Source organism: Typopeltis vanoorti, chromosome 12 (genome assembly GCF_054136105.1).
Source record: "Typopeltis vanoorti isolate ZY-2024b chromosome 12, IOZ_Tvanoo_1.0, whole genome shotgun sequence".
In the NCBI taxonomy this organism is placed as follows: domain Eukaryota; kingdom Metazoa; phylum Arthropoda; class Arachnida; order Uropygi; family Thelyphonidae; genus Typopeltis; species Typopeltis vanoorti.
In genome coordinates, this window is record NC_143560.1 from 114,529,626 (window position 1) to 114,542,770 (window position 13,145).

General features: G+C 35.2%; 1 protein-coding gene across 4 annotated transcripts in view; it reads left to right on the forward strand.

The window, feature by feature from the left end:
• The window catches only part of LOC150101147 (uncharacterized), a 916,082-nt gene that overhangs the window by 205,432 nt on the left and 697,505 nt on the right, over positions 1 to 13,145 (forward strand). For all 4 annotated transcript variants that reach the window (XM_090401639.1, XM_090401642.1, XM_090401641.1 and 1 more), the window contains one exon: positions 10,189 to 10,321. In XM_090401639.1, coding sequence (XP_090257765.1) covers positions 10,189 to 10,321 — 133 coding nt within the window. The remainder of the gene's footprint in view (positions 1 to 10,188; positions 10,322 to 13,145) is intronic.

The following is a 13,145-nucleotide window of genomic DNA, read 5'->3' on the forward strand; positions in this document are numbered from 1 at the left end:
GTAAAGGAAATTCCAAAAAAACGGTAATTAAACTGATAGTTTAGTTACTGTTATTTGGCTAGTACTTGTAAAGCAGTACAGTATACTGTACAAGTGTATATACCTAATTATATGGTTAAAGTAGTTGTCGCAGTCGGTAAGATTATATTATTCAATTAATTATTATTCTTATTTTACTGTTACTCATTTATTTTAACACGTTCGCTGCCACGCTACTTTGGCATGGTCTGTTCCCCTACGCCGGGCAGTTTCTCTTCTTCAAGGTCAGTACGATAATCTCGTTACCGGAGGTAAGCGTCCTACGAGTATACTCGTAGTTGGCTTGTACAGAGCTTGTACGGTCTATGAGAATACACAGTTTTGATGCTAGCCCCACAAGCCAAGCATTTTCACTTCTTCAAGGTCACTACAATAATCTCGTTCCCGGAGGTAAGCGTCATACGAGTATACTCGTAGCTGGCTTGTGAAGCAGGTTTATGTACTACGAGTATACTCGTAGTTGGCAGCGAACGTGTTAACAAAACCAAGATACTACTGTTTCTATTTTTGTATTTTTTAAGCTTTTATTGTAATTGTCTATTTTATTTATATGTTTATTTTGGATTTAATAAATATTTATTTCGCTTTTGATAGATTAATACACATAATGATGCCAAGAAAATTTGAATCTGGAGCTAGTAAAAGAAAACGACTTAGAGAAAATGAAAAACAGCTAAATAGTCAAAAGGAGGCAATTTTGTCTTTCTTGTGTTCTGAAAATGAAGACTTTCGTAGAACTGAAGTTTATACTTCACAGTTCTGGGAATGAAAACGAAACATTGGTATCATTATCAGGAGGAGATGAAAGTGAAAATGAAGAACATCAAAATGATGTGGAAAATATAGAAGGAGAGAAAGAAGTAAACGAAACAAATCAAGAGGATTCTGAAGAAAATTTTCAATCGGAGTCTGTACTTACCAGCAAGCAAGCTATCTCTTATCCTACCGATATAGCAGTGTGGCCACTTACTATTAATGAACAGTTTAGTTTAGCATATGTTAATAAATATGCCCCAGAATGTTGGTAAAATCGAAAATTTAAAAAAAGAATATACAGAACGCAATAGAATATATGTCAGAAATGTAAATATATTACCTTTTTACTGTAAAAAGGTGAATGGAACAAAGGAGAAACGAGAGTGGCTAATTTTTTCAGAAACCAGCAGAGCAATTTACTGCTTTGTTTGTAAATTGTTTTTTTAAGTCAAATAATAGCTTAATGAAGGGATTTAATGACTTGGGAAATATAACACGAACCTTATGTAATCACGAGCATTCTGCTGAGCATATACGAACGATGTGCTTGTATATGCTCAGCAAATCAAGAAAATCAAATTCTGTAGATAGTCGAATTGATTCTGAATTGATTAAACAAATACAATCTGAAGAAAATTATGGAGAGAGGTTTTTAAAAAGAATAATAGCTACCATTAAGTTACTGAGTAAACTAGGGCTAGCATTTAGAGGAAATACAAATGATATTTTTTCTGATTCTTGCAGAAATTATTTATCATGTTTACATTATATAAGTGAATTTGATGATTTTTTAAAACATCACATGAAAATGTATGCCAACTGTGGTTCTGGCAGATCAAATTATCTTTCTTACCATACTTGTGATGAATTCATAGCATTAATAGCTAAAAAAAACAAGAGAAATATTAATATCAGAAATTAAGGAAGCTGCTTATTTTGCAATAATACGCAATTTAACTCCAGACATTGCCCATAATGACTAACTAGCTATGATATTTAGATATGTTGCCCCAAATTCTGACATTAGAGAAACATTTATTGGGTTCATCAGAATTACACAACATAATTCCTTATATTTAGAAGAGGTAGTATTAAAAAAATTAGAAGAATTATCTTTGGATATAAAAATGTGCAGAGGGCAAAGCTATGATAACACTGCCAATATGAAAGGTATCTATACAGATTTACAAGCTGGGCTGAAAAAACGTAGTCCCTCTGCACATTATATACCGTGCTATAGTCATTCCTTAAATTTAATTGACAACCATGCTGTGGAATCTTATGCAGAAGCAGTGCAATATTTTTGTTTTATTCAAAATGTATGTAATTACTTTTCATCTTCAACAAGATGGAGTATACTCCTTAAACATTTAGAAAAAAAAAACTTTAACAGTTAAAAGACTAAGTGAAACGAGGTGGTTCGCAAGAGCTGACGTTATATTGGCTTTGAAACGTGGATATAAACAAATTAAAGATGCACTACTTGAACTATCTGTTTCTCCTCATGAAAAACCTATTTCTAAATTAGAGAGCTCATCATTGGCTGAACATTTTGACACCAGAAACAGCAATTTTAACAGTTATGTGGGACAAAATTTTACAACGAATAAATGCTACTAGTAAATCTCTACAAGATTCCGATATGGATTTGTTTTTAGCTAATAATTTGTTACACTCTTTAGTTGGTTTTATTTTAGATATAAGAATAGTTTTGCTGCTGTAAATGAGAAGCGAATTTATTAATAGATGAGACAAAATTTAAAGATGAAAAGGAAAGAGTTAAAAAACAAAAAAAAATGAGCGACGAAGTTTCACAATCTAACAATGAGATTATATTACATGGGAAAGAAAATTTCGCTGTGAACACGTTTAATGTCATTTGTGATAAGCTAATTTTGGAAATTAATGAAAGAACAAAAAGCTATTTCGACATATTAGATATATTTGACATTTTTTTGAAGGAAGATATAGATTAAGACAAGTACAAGACTAGTATTGATAAAATTTTACAAACTTATGGGACTGATATTGATCTGGAAAAATTTACTGATGAAGTTAAGCAATTTTTAATAATTATAAAGGAAGAAAATTCTTCAATTAAAAATATGTACAAATTTATAAATGATTGGTTAAAGTCTACTTTTCCAAACGTAGAAACAATTTAAAAAATATTTTTGACGATTCCTATTTCAAATGCAAGTGCTGAACGCTCATTTTCAGTGTTGAACGAATAAAAAATTATTTAAGAAGCGACTTGCACCAAAATAAAACAAGTGACCTGTTGTTATTATGCATTGAATCAGATGTAATGGACTCAATCAATTATGATGACATTATAGATATATTTGCTGAAACCAAAGCCAGAAAAAAAAACTTTTAGTTATTAATTTTTTTATTGAAATTTGAACTGATTTATTTTTATACTTTTTTTAAAATACAAATATATGTATACCAATGTTGTTTTGTGTTATTAAAATGAGATATTATGGAAATGTTGACTTTTATTTTCAATAAACTAAAAAAATACTTATTTTTGAGGGCCTCATAACGATGTTGTGCCTCGGGCCTCCAAAAGTATAAATGCAGCCCTGCTTATATATCTTCCATAATCTCTTTTTCAAATGCAGTTCCTGTTTGATATTGTTTGTCATCCACTTTACACCAAATTGTGTCCGCTTCTTCACCCGTGGAATACAGCTTACTATTGCTGCTAACAAATATTCTGTTACAATTTCCCAAGCACTAATGATATCCTGGCCTTCCAATTCTGCCCTCCATGAAACTTCCCCTAGTTGATACCTAAGACAGTCAGATAATCACCCACTTTATAATTCCACATACTTATTCCGGATTAAGACTCATGGAGGCCCTAAGCACTTAAAAGGTTTTGATGCCCCACATATATGCAATTCAAAATATAAACAATAATAAACCATAAAATAAATTTTTATTTTTCAAAATGAAACAAAACTTATAGTAAGATGGAAAATAATGTTTATTTTTGTATACTTCAACTTTATTTAGATTTAAAAAGTTTTCTCCTACATTTTTTAATTGCAAAGGCTTTGTTCAGATCCTCAAAATTAATCTTACGTAACACATCTGCTTCTATACTTAGTAGAGATAAGGCATTCAACCTGCCTTGTTGCATAGTTGTTCTGATGGGATTTTTAATATACTTCAACTGAGAAAATGAACGCTCAGCTGAGCAATTTGTGACCACTAATGTTAAAAATATACGAAAGGCAATCTCTACATTTGGAAAGGCACACTCAATATTGTCTTCTACAATTATTTTATAAAGTTCAACATGACTGAATCTTGTTTTTACATTTTTTGTTGCACTGAACTTATGGCACACATGAATGAAACTGCTGAAGCTCAGCTGAGAAATTAGTGTTACATTGTGAAATTTCCATATTTCACAATGTAACCTGCTAAAAATGAATCAAATTGACTTAACTCAAGCAGCCCTAAAAAGTTCCCATTTTTCAATGATCCAAATCTTTCTTCTGTTCCTCGAAAAGCCAAGCCACATTCAGTTAACGTAAGAATAACAGCTATGACACTCAGGACATGTTCCCAGTAATTACACTCTTCCTGAATTTGTTTTTCCAACTGTTGTCCCAGCCCAACACCTTGTCTGCGAGTTAAGTATGTTAGCATATTTAACTCGGTGAGTAGTGCTTTTTTCATGTTGATCAATTACAATAGTATTTTGTCAGTCACTGAACCCTTCTCTTGTAACAAAATGTGAGAAATTTTTAGGAGCAAACAGTTACAAACAAAACAATAAACTGATCCTGTTGATGGTGAATACAATAACCTCTCTCTCTTGTATTCCTCACCATTGGCTTTTGTCCCAACAAAAAGTTTCTGCGAACAGTATCTTACTGGTTTGCCACTACTGAAATGTTGTAAGACTTGTCAAATGGCCTATTGTGGTGTTGACAGTCACTGGGTCCACAAGCAGTCCAACAAGCCACATCATCTGCAGAGAAATAAGCCACATCATCAGCAGAGAAATCAAGCCACAACCTTTTGCTATATTTACTTCATCTTTTGCAGGCTGAATCATTTCACCACCATCACCACGGCCCACTAAACTTTCATTTTCAGCAATTATTTCAAACTCAGAATGTTTTTTAAAGCAACTTGCATCAACATTTGCAGTAGAGATATCAAGAGAATTTACAGACAAAAGTGAGGTCAGTAGTGAGACATGTGCTAGATGAACCTGCTTGTGACACCTTGATGATTCCAACATCATCATATTTTGATTTTGAAGTGATCAAAGTGGTATTTGTGTCCACTTCTGATGACAGAGATTAGCTCTGATCAGGAATTGGTATATAATGTTGTGGAACTTGTGTGAAGAAATCAGTTAGCTTTGCAGTTTTGGAATCTAATTCCAAAGTCTCTTCTTGTTTCTTTTTTGATAGTTTTCGCTTTTGTGCACCACTTAACTGAACATGTTTCATCTTGGTTCTTGTGACCTGTTAAATACAGAAATAAAAAGATTATTTTGTTGAATATTAGGTGGCAATCAACACAGTTACACATATCACAGGCAAAATCATATGAACAATTTAATTTTTGGCTTAGAACTGAATCCTGTGCTTTTGTGCTTTAATTAACTCTTATTTTACCAGAGTCACACTTCTGCGACAGCTAGGCCTTTTACCAGAGGCGCGTTTCTGAGACAACCCCATGATTTGTTTTATATTTGCTTCTGGAGCCTTTTATAAGACATAGTTTATTAAAAAAAAGACCTAAAACAGACAGGAAAATAAAAAATAAAATGTTGAAAGTTTATTTTTCACCTGGTTAGACTATAATAAATTAAGTTTAATCCTTTATCCAAGTGTGAGCAAACAAAGTTTGTGCCTGAAAATATCTTCAGGACTGAATATGATGTTGTACTACCAAACCGGGCAACTCATACTGCCTTACCCGGTAAGATAGTACAACACCATATTCAGTCCTGAAGATATTTTCAGGCACAAACTTTGTTTGCTCACACTTGGATAAAGGATTAAACTAAATTTATTATAGTCTAACCAGGTGAAAAATAAACTTTCACCATCTTTCTCTAAATCCAGAGTAATTTAATAAAAAAGGTGGCACACCTTTTGGGAACTCCTATGGGTAAAGATGACCTCGCTATTGCTTCTGCCTGGTATCTCCACCTCTGGGCCTGGCTCCCACTGAAGAGACCTCAATAAAGGTCGAAACTAGTCTGGGTAGTGGCCAATCTCTTAATGCATAACATTATACATATCCACAAGGAGATGTGTTTTGCATTATGCCAGATTCTGGGATAGGAGTGTTGTTGGCTTGGTCCACCTTTGCTACGAGTTGTCCACTGTTGCACTGCCTTACTGAGGTAAGGCAGTGCAACACCTACCTTACACCGATAAGGTAGTACAACACCATATTCAGTCCTGAAGATATTTTCAGGCGCAAACTTTGTTTGCTCACACTTGGATAAAGGATTAAACTAAATTTATTATAAAATATAAAATGGTTATGTTAATTATAAAAAATTACCTCATGTGACGCAATGGTAGTGCTAGAAAGTGTCGTGAGCGATAATACAGTGTAAACGAACCGTCATGCACATGGTAAGAGTTTTATTAGGCCTTCTACACATCTTTATTTATTGCAACAAAGTAGATAACAGTAAGAAAAGATAAAAACTAATTAAAAGTTAATTTAAATTAAATTCATCATCTAACTAAAGCAGAAATTCTGTGGTGACCCCCCCTTTGCATGATGCCCTAAGCATGTCCTTATTTTGCTTAATGGTTAATCCAGCCCTGATAATACCCCCCCCCCACGCACGCACGCACGCACGCACGCGCACACACACACACGCACACACACACACACACACACACACACAGGGCTTTTCTTATTCACACATTCTGGCCAATAGCTTTCCAGCATGCATTTAAAGTTGATGGTTTCAATTCTGATAATGCCAACTTAGCAAGTTTGATGCAATCGAAAATAGAAAATTTCTTCCACACATCAATAACTGTCAGTAAACTATCCTTATCTTGTTTATCCAAAATGTATTGGAATTTTCTTCTTATGTAATAAGTTTTGAAGATAGCTATCACACTCTAGTTTAGTGGTTGTATTAAGGATGTTATTAGGTAGCAGAAAACAAAATTCCACATTTGGATGTTCTAAAACAGGATGGCTAGGTGCATTGTCTATAATCAATAAAACTTTAAAGTCCAGATTTTTTTCCATCAAATAGCATTTAACTTCTGGAACAAAACATTGATAGAACCATTGATTAAGAATTTCTTTTGTAACCCAACTTTTTTTGTTTGCCTTCAGGTGCACTGGTAAAGTGTTAAAACCCACACTTTTCATTGCCTGTGGTCTTAGGGATCGATTAATGAGTAATGGTTTTAAACATTTCAAATTGTAAACAAGAAATGATTGTCTAGCAAACAGCTTAACTCCTTCAAAGCAGCTTTATGTAGTCAGGCCTCCTGTAATGGATGAACTATACTTTGAGGAATCAACATAGCACTCTTCTGCTTCCAGGAACCAACAGCAAGTGAATATAGTAGATCATCTGTCGGCTTAACTTCTAGGAATCGTAATTACAAAATTAATTTTTTTGTTCAAAAGACATATTTCGGTGATTACACCACATTTTTTTATTATTCAGTTCTATAAAACACTGAAATAATAGTTCCCACCAAGTTTCGTAAATCTTGTTTAAACTTTAAGTTATACTATTTACCCCTGAAGATGTAAATCCTACAATTTACGAAACTTGTCGTGAACTATTATTTCAGTGTTTTATAGAACTGAATAACAAAAAAATGTGGTGTAATCACCGAAATATGTCTTTTGAACCAATTAGCCACAGAAGTTTATGCTTGCAATTTGAAAATTGCAGGCGTAAACTTCAAGTTTAAGTACATATGTACTGTTCTAGGAAATGATAATTATAATGGAAATACCCTTTTTTTTTTAACAGAACTGAATTCAAACAGAAATTTTAAAAATAAAATAAGTGCCATCTGAATTTTGTTGAATCAAAATATACTGTGTAAAAATAGAATTGCTTTTGTTTTCTAAACTGTATTATTTCGAAATCGTGTAAAAATGGCCGTGTAAAAAAAGAATTAGCTGTACTTTTTTTTATTCCGCAACCTCCCTTACATCTTCCTGCTAAAGTTAAGAACCCGGGGTGTTGCATTTAAAATCATGAGATCATCCTTCCACTTACTAATCTCTAGTTTGCCTAGACCCATGCTCACCAGCATTCCTAAAAATAATAGTTTCTCACTTCCGAACTCCACTGAATAACACTTTCTCTAGACTCTTGTCTCCAGATCTATTGAGATGCAAGTCATCTACCTTATATAAATTCTTTCTGTCATCAAACTCACTTCACACGTCTAGAAACTCCATGCCTTTTCTACTGCACAATCTGTACATTGATTCATTTGAGATCATGGCTCTCCATCTCAACTCACTATGTCATATTGTTGCAACAGATCACAACTTTTACTTTCTCACTCTTCTTTATTGCATATAGTGGCAACTCTTTCATATCCCTCCATATATCACACTTGTCACCTACTGTATCATTTCTACCAGCCAAAATAAAAATCTCTTTTATCTTCACTCTCTGCATCCTTACACCATCACTAACGTTCTTAATTTTGGCACTAAGAAAATATTTCATCACATTCTCCTCAAGCATTCCTCTTATCAATGAATTCCGTTTTCCCTTCTCTTGCATCTCCCAAGAGATGCCACTACCGCCCTTATGCAATGGCACTATCTTACCTTCTTTCCATTCCATGGGCACCTTTCCAGCAGCCAGACTTTCATTGAAAAGCTAGGTCAAAGGCACTGTCAGTTCCCTAGCACATTCTCTCAAAATTCGGGTGAAATACCATCCAATCCCACAGCTTTACTGACATCCAGAGTACTCAGTATTTGAAACATACTCTCCTCCTGTACCTCTAAACCTTGAACTTGTCTTATCCCGCTGGTATTAAAACTGACTCCTCCAGGATGAAATACTCCAATAAAGTGTTCATTGAACAATTCTACTATGTCTGCTTCATCAGTCACTCTATTCCTATTTTTATCCCACAGTATCATTCTTCCACAGTCATTTCTCCTCCTACTGGCCACATATCTAAAAAATTCCCTAGGATTTTCTTTGGATCTTAGGGCTAATCTCCTCTCATATTCCAGTTTCGTCTTCCTTACCATACTAGTCACTCTTCTGGCCTGTGTCTTATACTCTTCATGCATCTTCTCTTCTCCTGTCTCCTTATATCTCTTCCACAGCCTCTTTTTCACATGCAATTCCTGTTTAATATTGTTTGTCATCCACTTTACTCCAAATTGTGTCCTCTTGTTCACTCGTGGTATGCAACATACCATTGCTGCTAACAAATATTCTTTCATAATTTCCCATGCACTAATGATATCCTGACCTTCCGATACCTCCTTCCTTAAGTTTAATGAAACAGTGAATTGGCATAATTGTGTTTACTGGGCTCAAGAAAATCTGGGCATTCATGTGGACAAGGTAGTCAATTTACTGGGACTCAATGTCTGGTGTGGATTATCATCTAGGGGTTTAATAGGACCATTCTTCTTTGAAGGTACTGTTGCTGGTCAAGTGTACCTAGACATGCTGTGCACATCCATTTTACCTGCCATTCATGCACTTTATGGGAATGATCAGTTTCTCTTCCAACAAGATGGTGCACCATCACACTACCACCGAGACGAGAGCTTACCTCAATGAGAGTTTACAGGGACAACAGATAGGATGAAGAGGTGCAGTTGAGTTACCCCCATGTTCTCCTGATTTAACACCCTTGGACGTTTACCTATGGGGGACTCTAAAGGATGTAGTGTATCTTAGAAAACCAGCTACACTGGTGGCCCTTCAGAAAGAAATTGAAATGGCATGCACTGCAGTCCCACTGGACACTTTGGCCAATGCTGCCCAAGCAGTAGTTTGCCAGAAGAATAAGTGTCTGGATGCTAATGGTAACCACTTTGAGCACTTTGTGTAATTGTAGAAGTCAAAGGTAACTTGTGTTCTTCCCTTGATGTCTGTATAAATTTAGTATTACAATGTTTAAACAGGTTTTTCTTTTGTTGAAGTGTGTATACATTTTTTGGTGGATTATGTATGTATACATTTTTTATACTTGTTTGCATCTCATTAAAATTTATTAATGGAAATACCATTGCATTCATATAAAGCAACAATACCAAGAAATAAATATCAATGCAGTAACATTAAATGATGGTTGTGAAAGTGAAAGTCTTTCATTCTAGTATTTAAAAGTTACAGGATATAAACTGGATTTATGTTTATATTGCTAGGTAAAGAAGCTGAAATGGCAAAAATAGGAAAATGCGGAAAATGTGTTGGAGGTCCCACTAATATTTCAGAAACTGAAGAACTTGATTTCTGTGGTAATTGTAAAAGTCATAATATTCCATGTCCGTGTAATGGGTATGCTTTATTTTTATTCTTTAAAAAACAAAACATTTATATTCTGCTATATATAGGTTAGCAGTGATCCTTTAAATCATATTTAATTTATCTATTACAGAGTTTTTTTTATTCTTTATCGTAATCTTGATAGCACCTAATTAGATGTTAAGGGTTTATTTCTGTTCTTAACAAGATGTATGCAATTATCAGTTGATAGTTTTATTATTAACAAACCTCCATAGTGTTAACAGAGTTAGCAGACCCATTGTGAAGTTCTACTCTATCAGCAACATATCTGTAAGCACATATCTGCACTCTTATACTGCCTGCAGAGATTAGGGATGGACTCTTGTTCCCCCCCCCCCATTTATAATTCTATTTGCATTAATCAGTTCAGGTCTTATCACTAACTTAAAAGAGACTATCATATCACTACTACTTTGCCCATCCTTTAAACTCTGCATTTACATTTCATTCACTTCTCCCTATAACCTATATTCCAGAGTCTTGAAAAAATTTCCACATCTTAACTCTGAAACTCCCTTTGTAATTCAGTTTTGCAACAGAAACCAGGTGATTAAATTTGTGCACAATGATCAGATGTGGTATGATCCTTATAAGGAGGTGGTTGTACATCATACAACCTTATCTTTAAATTTACAGGATATAAACTCCTCCATATCATAAACATAAACATATAATTTGTGGTGTAGTCTTCATTGTTGCATGCCCTTGAACTACATATCTCTTTTGATCATTGCCCCTGGATCATAGATTTTGTTTCACCAGTATAGTGCATTGCTTTATACCTTTGCACTCCACAGTGCATCACCTTGCAAGTTGGAGCTAGCCTTGTTGGCAAGTAGATAGTGTACCTGCTTTCCATCCAACAGGCTGTGTATTTCAACTCCATGGTAGGAATGAATGTTTGCGAATATCTTTAGATGACAGATGAATATCATTTCCCAGTGTGAGACCAGAGCTATTTTTATTGGAGGCATGAAGTAACAGGATGAAACTATGGTGTTTAGTCTCTAGAGAAGGGGAATCCAGTTATCGAAGTCTTAGCCTACCCCAAGTATTTAAATGTATGATATGTTTACAATCAACTGTAGACAGTATTCACATTAAAGCAATTATCATTAAAATGGATTTTTATTCATCTGACCAAGCCAAAAATCTCTTTAAATATTTTTGAAAAGCTTACAGAAAGGTCACCGGCAGTGTGCTGCAGGGGTCAGTTTTGTTGCCATTGTTGTTCAGTTTGTATGGTAATGATATTCGGTTCGGTTTAACTAGTGATATCTAGCTGTTTGCAGATGATGCAAAACTGGGGAGAGCAATGCATAGTCAAGCTGTTAATGCCTTACAAGAGGACTTGAATAGATTGCATGAATAGGCAGGTAAGTGGAACTGACAGTTCAATTTTGCCAAGTGTAAGGTTTTGAGATTTGGTAAGCAACGATGGGATGCAAAGTATACACTTGGCAGGGAAACTTTAATGGAAGTAGAGGAGATGAGAGATCTAGGAATGATGGTGGACAAGTACCTGAAATTCAGGGGCCACATTGCACAAGTTGGGAAGACATCACATTGAATAATGGCAATGATGCAGAGGACCCTGACATGGAGAAATAGAGAGGCTATGATTCCATTGTATAAGGCCTTGATCAGGCCTCATGGATTATTGTGCACAGATTTGGTTGCTGGGTTTTCATGGCGATGAGGATATGTTGGAAAGGATCCAGAGAAGATTTACAAAGGTAGTCAGTGGTCTTTGGCATGTGAAGTACGAGGACAGATTGAGAGAATGTAAGTTGCAGAGCCTTGTTAATAGGAGGATGAGAGGGGATATGATTGAGACATATAAGCTGGTCAGCGGTTGTTATCGGGTAGACATGGAAGAGATTTTTCATAGAATGGGAGAGGGAAGTAGAACAATGGAAACTTATAAGGCCATTGCTGGAAACTGTATAAGGAGGGTGTGAACAGAGGAGTGAGGAGTAGGTTCTTTGCATGTAGGGTGGTTGGTGATTGGAATGCATTGCCTGGGTGTGTTGTGGATGTAGACACATTAAATCTGTTTAAGGCACAGTTGGATGAACATTGTATGCAATAGTGTGTACCTCCCATGACGAGTCTTTGATTCCATGGAGATCAAGTGTTAATAATAATAAAATAATAATAATTAACATCAGTATCCTTCCTTATAACTCTTCCCAGATTTTCCTAATCAGTAACAAACTGATCACACCCTATTAGCCATTTAACTTGCCATGTGGATGAAATGTACTCAATTGTGTGATGATCTGCATCCATGTTGTTTCACTGGTTTCTGACTGTTACTTTACATCTGTGTTTTCATTGACATGTTGTAGCCATTAGGGTGGTTAATGCACATGTGTTAATATTAAGAAATAAGTTGAGCAGTATTGGTTCACAGAGAACCAATACTGCTCAACTGTTATGTATAGAAAGGTGGGGAGAGGAATAGAGTTCACTGGGAAATTTTTCACCATGTCCTACTTATATCTTTCTAGCAGCTAAATTCCTGTTTATCTTGGAAATCTGTTATCTGTTTTATCTCCCTCAAATTGCCATGTGGATGTCTATCAGATTCCTTCTTCTTCTTTCGCTATGCCTTATCCCGTATTAAACGGGGTCGGCGTTCCCATCTTTAATCTTCTTCCAGATTCTCCGGTCCAGGGCATCGTCCTGACTCCATCCTTTCTCCCTAAGATCCTCTGCCACCTTATCCCTCCATCTGAGTTTGGACCTGCCGCTTTTCCTCCTTCCCTCCACCTCCATATGCTCCACTCGTTTACCAACATACTCCTCACTC